Raw genomic sequence first — 10,624 nt, 5'->3', positions numbered from 1 at the left:
TCTGTTACAACTTTTTGGAGACACCCTGGGCCTCTGGCAGAGCACATACTACAATTCTGATTCATGTGTGTTGGTGCAATCCTTTGGTTAACGTCTGTCTCTTCTGTGAGACTAGAAGCTCTGTGAGAGGCTCTGTTTATGATATATCCCCAGACACACGGCTGGGACATATCACATGCTCAATAGTATTGTCAAATGACAGATGAAAGGATAAACAAACACAGGCAATTCTCCCAAGAGAATGTCCAGTAGGCTTTGGCATTCTCTGTGGCCTGTGAGATCATCCAAAATGACTATGAATGACTATGTGAATTGATTTACAAAGTGTGCCTGCCCAAACCTCTACTCATCTCACCACGCTCCCCCTCCTCCTTGCAAAGAGACCTGCATAGAACCCAGGGTGTTGGTGAAGAACTGGGGGGGAGGGGGGCTGAGCACCCAGTGTTTGATCAGGGATGCTGGAACGACTGGAGGAAGGCAGTCCCTGAGGATGCAGGCGAATGACATGGGACCATGGGTAAGATCTGCCATAAGAGTTTGATCTGGCCAGATCTGGGGAGTTTAGGGGCAAACACCACATCCTGGGGAGGAAAGAAGTCAAAGAGGATGGAGAAACCAAGGGAGCCAGGGGACAGTCAGGAGTCGGACAAGGGCTAGAGAGTCTCTCTTGCTAGGGACATGGGCAGCTTGGATTGGTTTAAGCCCACAATGTTTCAGGGGACATCCTTGGGGATCCTACTCCTCCCCCTAACTATACCTGGTTCTACTTCACCTCTCCACTCTCCAACTTGAGATGCAATAATGGTGCAATTCTTTTTCCCTGACTGCCCAACTCTATGCCCCTCCTTTGACTTCCTCCAACCTTTTCAGTCTGATTTTCCATGACTGCTCGATAGAAACCCTGCCCTTCAGTCAAGGGCGCTTCTTTACTGTCCCCTACCCTTTCCATTACTGTTTCCATAGCTGTGCTTTTGCATGCTGTTCCCCACCAGCAGTCTTCTGTTAAAGTCCAAATCCATCTTTCAAGGCTTCACCCCAGCCATGACGTTCTCCCCTAACACCTCAAGCTCTGTGGGCTCTCTCCCTTCCCAGAGCTCCTTTTGTAGGTAGACAGTGACACTCAGTGAAGCAGAAGGAGCTCAGCACAGATTCTCTGTGTTCATCCTGTTTTCTCCCTTTGGATCACCAACTGCTGAAGGGCAGAAAGCAGATCAAGTGTTCTTTTGCTTGGCACATAGTTGCTTAATAAAGACGTGATGGACTCATTGAAGGAAAACATCACTCTTGACCAGCAGCAACGTTTATCTAGAACCATTGCCCATTCCTCATCCTTATAGGGTTGAAATGACATGTTTTTTCCACTTGGGAATTTTGTATAATTGAAAAGTCTTTCTGAAATTGGAACCTGTCAGACAAGACAGAATTTCAACTTAACCAGATTACAAGGGAAGAGCTGGAACCAAAGGAGTTTGTAAATGAGATAATGTAAATGTAAAGTCAGAATTAGTCACAGATATTGGGCTTTTATAATGAAGCTTAAAAGGGAATTGGGCTGGGTCTGTAAGAAGGACTAAAACATCTTGTGATGCTGTATGGTTGGCTAAATAATGGCCTCCCAAAGATGTTTCCATCCGAATGCCCTGTGAATGTCATTTTATATGGCAAAAGATATTTTGCAGAATTGATTAAAGTAAGGATTTGGAGATGGAGTGACTACCCTAGGTTGCTCAGGTGAGAGTGATGTAATCACAAAGATCCTTTTAATAGGCTGGGCATGGGGGCTCACACCTGTAATCCCAGCACTTTGGAAGGCCAAGGTGGGCAGATCACCTGAGGTTGGGAGTTTGCGACCAGCCTGACCAACATGGAGAAACCCTGTCTCTACTAAAAATACAAAATTAGCCAGGCGTGGTGGCACATGCCTGTAATCCCAGCTACTCAGGAGGCTGAGGCAAGAGAATCGCTTGAACCCGGGAGGCGGAGGTTGCGGTGAGCCGAGATCGAGCCCATTGCACTCCAGCCTGGGCAACAAGACCAAAACTCTGTCTCAAAAAAGAAAAAAATTCCTTATAAATGGGAAGCAGAACACAGACTGAGCAGGTGGAGACATGATGATGGAATCAATGGGTTGGAGTGACACAAGGATGGGGTCACCAGCCAAGGAATGTAGGAAGCCCCTGGAAGCTGAAAAAGGCAAGGAAATGGATTCTCCTCTAAAGCTGCCAGAAGGAACATAGCCATGCCAACACCTTGACCTAATCTGGTGAAACTGGTTTAGGTTCTTCTGACTTCCAGACTGTAAGAGCATACATATATATTGTTTTAAGTGTTAAAATCTGTGGTCATTTATTATAGCAGCAACAGGAAATACATCCTCTATGCAAAGGCGATCAATGGTAAGAGGAACAAAGTGTCCTGTTAGACACACATTGGGCTCTGTGTCTGAGAATGGGCACCAGGAAGGTCAGTCTTAGCAGCCATGCTCTCAGTTGCATGGCACATGGCTGGGTACACACGATTCAAATTGAACTAGCAGCTCCATGCATCTTGCCCCATGAAGCAGAAGACAGTCTGTAGCAGGAGCTAGAAACCAGGGGCTACTAAAAAACAAGCCAGATGCCAGGGACGCACATCCTCTCTTTTTGACATTCTGTCTGAGGATAGGTAGATTTTCATGTATCAAAACAGAATCCTGGGAAAGCCAGAGATGCTAACATAGTCCCAGTGACCAGCTTGATTCCATTGAATAACTGGCCAATCCAAGGAAGAAAAGAACCCGTCGACTCAACTGGGTTTTCTGAATTGACTTTTATTGTTTCAGATTTGATTTACCTCAAACCCCACCAGACACCATCTCAAGATTCCCCAGGCAGAGCCCAGATCCTTGGGTTTATCACCAACTTCAAACACCTAAAAATTATCCCCAAAGATGACACAACCTTCTGTTTCCCAATCATGGAATTTTTTCAGGTTGTCTGTGTATAGTCTAGTGAAAACAAAAACATAAAAAACAAAGCAAAGTAAGATGGCACAGCTTCATGTCCCATAAGCAATAAATGCTTTAAAAAAATAAAAAACAGGACTCCAAATATCCTCTCAGCCATGTTTATTTTCTTATCTTTGAAAACAAAATGTACACAGTATCTTCGCTACATAATTTCAGGGTGGATCTATGATAAACTGTAGTTTGATAAGAGGCAGAGTAAAGACACCTTTATCCTGAGTTTATCCCCAACAATGAACTTTTATAGACGAAGTTTCAAACAAGGCCACATTTAGAGAAAAGAAAAGATCCATGGTGATAAATGGCAGTGCTTTAATGCAGTTTATAAAACAAATCTCCTACACATTTATTTTCCAGACAAGCTTCTGGCTATAGTTGGGTTAGTACAAGCAACAAAATGAAAGAATCCTTCCAAACATTGACATTGGCACTCGAAAAATAATAAAGCGAAGTATTAAAACATTTCCAGTATGGTTTCATTCTGAAAACATGTTGAGATGAAATTTCTAAGAATGCAATATAATTACTAGCTGTCTTTTATTTGTAAGAGTTACATATTCTTAGATGCATATGATCAGGTTCGCATAAACAAAAGGTTCTTCCTAAAAAATGGAACAATAAGAATATCATCCCACAGTCATGGCAGAAAGGAAGCTTCTGTTCAGTTCTTAGCCTGACCTTAGCCTAGAACATCCTTGGCTTAATTTAAGTGATTGTTTTTTATTTTGTTTTGTTTTGTTTTTTAGTCTCTCTCCCTTCCTTCTGCCCAAAGGCCCTTATACATGCACAGACTGGTTTACAAGAAAATGCCAAAAAAAGAAGTGAGAATGGATAAAGTTCAGTATATTCTCCAAACCAGTGGTTCTCAAGCTTGAATGGGCACAACTATTGCAAAAATGCAAAAAGTATTTAGAAATACAAAGAATATATTTTAAATGTAATTCTAATTCAGATACTTCCTAAAATACAGAAATCCTTTCTATACCAAAAGAACATAATGATTCTGATTGTTCTCTTAACTGGGGAAAGGGAAAGGCATGGCCTGTCATAAACTGGTTCCATGGATATTTCAAGAGATTTTCTGGGTAAGAATTAGAAGAAAAGAAAAGAATCACCCCATCTTCCTTCTTCTCTAGTCAATTGCCTACGGGAAGGGGTGCTAAGTTTTTGGGCCTGAGGAAACAGTGTGGCCCCCAGGCAGGCCCCTGACATACCCCTTCCCTCACCCCATTGCCAGGGCATTAGCCTCATCTTAGCCTAATGCAGCAGGAGTTTCTGGAAAACTCTGAAAAGACAGCAAAGGGAGCTGCTTTCTCAACTGCATTCTGCACACAAGAAGACAACCTCAGTGCAGATCCAGCAGGTCTCTGAGCCTCATAGAAAGAGGAGCTACCTCTCTGAAGCTTTGGCCCAGAAATCTATGGGTGAGTTCATCTCTGGTACTGAGCACATCGCCAGCAGCCACCTGGACAGACACGTGGAGAATGAGGAACAGGCCGGGTGAGGTCAGGGGAATGAGCCCAGACACTCCACTCAACACCTTCCATTCCTTCAGCTCTTGAAGACCAGCCAGGCTGTAAGTCCCTGCTCATCAGCCCATGCAGAGAAACTCAGGCTCTGAGAGTGTCCTGAGACCCGTCCCCTGGGAAGCCACAGGTCTGTTTGGCACTAGCACAGCACCAGCAGGCAGTGTGCCAAGGGGGTTGACTGTGTTACAATTTGCATTTTCAACTCTACCAAACACCTCGTGCTGCACTGAAAGTGGATAGCTTCTCAGGGACCCAGCCTGAGACACATCAAGGAATCCAGATGGGGTCAGGGCACTGTCCGTTCCCAAAGTCTTTTTCGAAGCCGCCACTGTCCTTTGGGGTTCTCTGTCTCATAGTAGTCCTCCCCAGGAGACATCTGGGGCTCCAACGCAAAGAGCTCTGCATCCCACTCCATATCTTCTCCTGAGAAGTTGAAAAGGATCTGTCTGGAGCTCCCCAGGCTGGAAGGAAGGAATGAGGCAGGAGGTTTAAGTTCGGCTTGGCTGGCCACACAGAGGGAAGGGATGCTCGATTACCACCATTCTCATGGAGACCCTCAGATTGCTGCCCTAGTCCTGGGGCTTGGGGAGGACCAAATGGTGTCACCATGGGGGCCATGGGTGGACATCAGCTGGACCTTGGCCTGGCCTTGAAGGGGAAGGATGGGTGGTGAGGACTGAGTTGTGATTTTAGTATGTCCAGTGTGTGGTCTGTTACTGTGGGAGGAAAATGCTATCTAGAAAACCCCTAAATCCAACAGGGTTTAGTGGCTTTTGTAGAAGCAAAGAAAGACAGCTGGTGAGACTTGACAGGCCCTTCCATTGTGACAGGCAAGGGGCCCTGCAGCATGGCCTGGGTTGCCCAAACCCAGAAAGAACTTACCTCTCTGAGTGAGTAGATAACAGGAATTTGATGGTTAGTAATGGTAACTAGGCCTGAAGGAAGAGGATCTAAAAGGAAAGAGGCCAGAGGAGATGGTGGTAAGATGGCCCAAGAGGGGCCTGGCCAGCAAGAAGTTCTACATCTCGGAGCCTGCCTGGTGCCTTTTAGAGAGGGGCATCTGATTCATTTGATGTTGGTTTCCTTTTGGTGCTATGCTCTGTTCAACCTCAAAATCATTGTAAGTCTGTAGCACGCAATGCGTCAGTGGCACTGGGGGGAATCCATGAAGGTGGATGGCACAGTGCATGGGCTAAGTGGGCCAGAAAGAAAGGGAGCCAGACCCAGGAAGAAGCAAGTTAGGAGCAGGCAACAGCAGTGCACCAGGCTAGAGTGCAGACTACCAAAAAAAATGTTGAAACTAAGACCTCCCCAACACTATATATATATAATATTTGGCATGTAAGATGGGGCTCGAGGCACCTTAAGGATCACCCCAAGCGTCTGGAGGCCATGAGAACATCTTGGTCATGCTATTTAGCCCAAGCACTTACTCTTTTTTGCAGGCTTTGGGCTTAAATTTCCAGGTGTTGAAGGCCCCTTCCACAGCCTTGGGCAAATAAATGGGGTGCCTCTCAAGTCTCCTCTGAGTGCCCACAGTCCTGCACTCAGTGCTCCTTCGAAATTGGCCATCCACAGTATGCACAGTGTGAGCAGCGATATCCTCGGAGTGTCTGCGCGGCGCCCGCAGGATCCAGTTAGAATGCAAGCTGTGCTCCCGGGAGCTGGTGGCCACTGGAAGAGAAAAGCATGTGACCCAGGAAGGAAGGACTTGCCATTGGGAGGCACATAAGGCAAAGGAGAGGGCGGATTGGACTGAACACTCACAGGAAATGGGTATAGGCAACCATGATCGTAATAGCGAATTCTTAGAAAGTCCTGATAGCCAAGCAAAGCAGATCTGACTCTGCCGTTGCAGTGCAGGAGGAATGCAATGGAATATATGTCCATTAAAATTGAGGACATAGGCCGGGTGCGGGGGCTCATGCCTGTAATCCCAGCACTTTGGGAGTCTGAAGCAGGCAGATCACCTGAGGCCAGGAGTTGAGACCAGCCTGGCCAACATGGAGAAACCCCATCTCTATTAAAAACACAAAAATTAACCGGAGGCATGGTGGCAGGCGCTTATAATCACAGCTACCTGAGAGGCAGAGGTAGCAGTGGGCCGAGACCGCATCACTGCACTCCAGCCTGGATGACAGAGTGAGACTCCATCTCAAAAAAAAGAAAAAAAAAACCGTGAAGACACAGATCTGTATTTATTGACTTGGAAAGTAGCCCAAGATGTATTGTAAATTGTTAAATGAAAGGAGATCCTACTTTTATTTCAAAAAAATTAAAATGAGTCTGTGAGTTTGTATGTGTGTGTGAGTGTGTGTGTGTGTGTGTGTGTGTGTTAAAACCACACTCAAAAGGACATACCCCCAAATGTTAATAGTGATGATTATCTCTGGGTGGTAGTTTTGCAGGTCATATTTTTTTGCTCTCTTCTTTATGCTTTGGTATGTTTTTTGTTATCAGAGGAGAAAAGTGGCCATTTCATGAACTGAATAAAAATGACTTGGTCACACTCATTTTTATTAAAAATCATAACTCTGAAAATGACCCTTGCATCCTTAGTGGATTTTGTCATCCCTTCACCAATATCCTGAATTTCCTAGGCCTCCTCACCCCAGGGGCAGGGCTGCCGTCTGTCAGGGACTGGAGGGGCTGCGTGGGAGAGGAGGAGGAGAAGAATAAGCTTGGGGAGCAGGGTTAACCTTCTGTGAAACTGCAAAGAACCCAATGTGAAACCCCAAATCCCACAGACACACATCTATCAAGGCCAGAACAACAACAATAAATCACAAGCTTCTTTCAAGCATTAGAGAAAATACTCATGAATTATTTAATATTGGTACCAAAAGCCTTGACCTTAGTATAAGGGGCCAGTGAGCCCCCTGAATAAAACCATCATTAATTTACGCCATGGGGAGCAAGTCAAAGATTAAACAAACTGTCTGACAGTCGCATGATGGAATATAAAGGGGACTCAGCTGATGTGTTTGGATTTTTTGCTCTCCATCGGGAGGGATGCCCCACGACATGCTTTAGTGAGGAGGGAAGCATGGCCTCAGGCCTCACCCCACTCCAGCTCTAGCAGTCCAGGCTGGGTCTGGGCAGCCACGGTGGGCCTCTCCTGCCCTACGCACCACGCTACTGCCTAACCTAGGCATGGTCCGAAGCTGGATTCTCAAGTACAGTTTGTCCATTCCCTTTCTTTTTTTTTTTTTTAAGTTGCGGTGAAGCGTACAGAGCATAAAATTTACCATCATCACCATTTTTTAAGTGTGCCGTTCAGTAGCGTTCAGTATATTCACATTGTTGTGCAAGCGACCTCTGGAACTCTTTCATCTCAAAAAAACTGAAACTGTACCCTTTAAATGACACCCCTCATTGATTCTCCTTCCTTCATCATTTCCCTATTGCTGTCCTTCTTAGAGTCTTAGGAAAGTCTCACCTGTCTCAGCCGTGGTAAGTGGACCGCAGAGAAAACATTGTCCAAACATGGCACCAGAGTGTTTGAGGGACAGGCTGGAGCGGTGGCAGCAGAGACAACGGAAGTAAGAGATCCCCACAGAGGATGGGCTGAGGGCCTGGCTCCAGCTTGGAGGTGCAGGGTTTCCCTGCAATCAGGGAGGTGGGATTCCTGGTGGCCTACCCTATAAGTCTACCGCAGAGCGCCCAGCCTGTCTTCACAGCATCACAGCCCCATCCACCTTCAGACACCATCTTCCCACTGCCTTCCTGGAACTCACCGTCAAAGTCCACGTCTTCATTTGGTGGGGTGGCCTCGGCAGCCCGGGGCCGTCTCTCTGTATCCAGCTCTGCAATGATGGAGTCAAAGAAGGCAATGGCCTCGGCCACATCGGCACTGAACTGCGAGTATTTCTTTGGGGTTGCTTTCTGCTAGAGGTGAAGGGGAGAAGAGAGAGTTGCCTGAGGCAGTAAGCCAGAGACTCAGAAAAGGGTGAAATGTTGCTAAAATGAAATGCGCATGGGGTTAGGGATTTGTGAGGTTTCAAAGGTAACTATGAATAAGTGCCCTGTGGAAGGAGGGTAGATACTCCAGGTCCACAATTGCTGTAGGTCAATGGATTTCTAATTATCTCAAGAAGGGAGAGTGAAAGGACAACGAGATCTTCTTTCTTGGTCACAGATTTGCTGTCAGACATTAGGCAAAATAATTAGTCTTTTTTTAGCCTTGTTCCTTGCTGATAAACACCCAATTAGGAGATTGCACAGTTCCTTAGGTAGGTGGTGAGATGCTTACAGCAGAAAAGAAATGATAGATCTCCAGATATGTTGAAAATGCTCTAAGAGTTGTCAGTTTCTATAATAACTCAATTGTACATTTTTAAATAGCTAAAAGAGTATAATTGGATTTTTTGAAACACAAAGGATAAATGCTTGAGGGGATGGATACCGCGTTTTCCATGATGTGATTATTTCACATTGCATTCCTGTCTCAAAACATCTCATGTACCCTATAAATATATACCCCATAAATATATACCTACTATGTACCCACAAAATTAAAATAAACTTTTGTTAAAATAAAGATGTTTTCAGTTTCTAAAGGAACCAAATTTACACTCAAATCATGGAATAAATTAAAATTAGTATAGTTGTTTGAAAAGTACAAAGAATAATAAAATAGAGAGTTTCAAGAATCTGTTCAGTAGCTAACCAGGTTCCTGGCTTTTTCCTGACCGTTCCCTTCATGATCTTCACAATAGTCCTGTCATGAGTGACTGACATCATGGAAGTTCATGATCCAAGATGGGTTTCAGTGGAGAACTCATGGTCTCTAGAACTGACCAAATCAATAGGTGTACTAATAAAAAACTCTCTGAGGAATTTAGGAAATAAGAGGACTTGGGGAGAGAAAAAAAGGGACAGATGTGTTAACACGGGCACTTTTGATCCAATGTAATTTTATTTTATATGGGCATTTTGAAAATAGGATGGTATTAAAAGTGAATATGATTTAGTTATAGACAGGTGTGTCAGGAAAGAAAATGACAGCATCTCTATCTGTACAAGATGTTTATTAAGTGTATGCATTTTGTACTACTAAGAAACATTTTTAAATAGAGAAGTTTTTTCCTTTTATACTTGCAAAATATCAAAGGAAAGCTCTAAGAGCTTTCTTAGAGGAAGATGTTGAAGGACCACAATATATACCTTGATATGATTTGGCTCCGTGTCCCTACACAAATTTCATCCTGAACTGTAATCCCCACATGTCGAGGGAGAGACCTGGTGGGAGGTGATTGGATCATGGGGGCGGTTTCCTCTTTGCTGTTCTAGTGATAGTGAGTTCTCTTGAGATCTGATGGTTTAAAAGTGTGGCACCTCCCCTTTGCTCGCCCTCTCTCTGCTGCTGCCTTGTGACGAAGATGCCTACTCTCCCTTCACCTTCCACCATGATTGTAAGTTTCCTGAGGCCTCCCCAGCCATGCGGAACTGCGAGTCAATTAAACCTCTTTTATTTACAAAGTACCCAGTCTGGGGTAGGATCTTTACAGCCGTGTCTCCTGGTCCTTCTGCTCCATCACACTGGTCACCTCTCCACCTGCTTTCTGGCTGGCAGAAGCTTTTGGAAATCTCTCTTCCATGGATGGCCTTTCTCTTTTAAAATGAAACTGAGGAGAGGAAAAGTAGAAACTTCAAGAACATAGAGAACAAGAGAAAGGCCATCCATGGAAGAGAAATTTCCAAAAGCTTCTGCCAGTCAGAAAGCAGGTGGAGAGGTGACCAATGTGATGGAGCAGAAGGACCAGGTCCCAGAGCATCATGGGTGGGGTGGCAGCTGAGAAGAGGGACAATTCAACCTTCAGGAAGTGGAGACGCTCTAGACTGGGTGACAGCAAGCGCAACAAGGGCCGGGCATGGGATGAGACTAAAACACCAGGAGGCCCAGTCTCTGAGTGCAGCAGGCCCAGCTGCCAGGCATCCTTCTTGCAGGCAAGTGACAGAAGGCTCATGCCTGGAGGTAGGTCCACACTTGTTCATTCTCCCTGCATTTTCTCTTGCTCCTTCCTTTGCCTTGGATGTTCTCATTGGCTGACTTCCAATTCATCCACTGAATCTTGGCTGAGACTGCTCC

At 45.2% G+C, this 10,624-nt stretch overlaps 1 protein-coding gene across 2 annotated transcripts in view; it reads right to left on the bottom strand.

Moving 5' to 3' along the window:
* Nucleotides 1-3,091: 3,091 nt before the first annotated feature.
* CUNH13orf42 (chromosome unknown C13orf42 homolog) overlaps nt 3,092-10,624 on the bottom strand; it is a 32,349-nt gene continuing 24,816 nt past the window's right edge. Inside the window, exons 2-4 of one of the 2 annotated variants that reach the window (XM_017873737.1) lie at nt 8,271-8,421; nt 5,967-6,207; nt 3,092-4,994 (exon numbers count right to left, since the gene is read on the bottom strand). In XM_017873737.1, coding sequence (XP_017729226.1) covers nt 4,820-4,994; nt 5,967-6,207; nt 8,271-8,421 — 567 coding nt within the window. In that variant the 3' untranslated portion in view covers nt 3,092-4,819. The remainder of the gene's footprint in view (nt 4,995-5,966; nt 6,208-8,270; nt 8,422-10,624) is intronic. The other variant, XM_017873738.1, reaches the window with a different exon arrangement.

Source organism: Rhinopithecus bieti, unplaced genomic scaffold, assembly GCF_001698545.2.
Source record: "Rhinopithecus bieti isolate Rb0 unplaced genomic scaffold, ASM169854v2 scaffold_7398, whole genome shotgun sequence".
NCBI lineage: Eukaryota > Metazoa > Chordata > Mammalia > Primates > Cercopithecidae > Rhinopithecus > Rhinopithecus bieti.
This window is presented reverse-complemented; position numbering and strand designations above follow the sequence as displayed.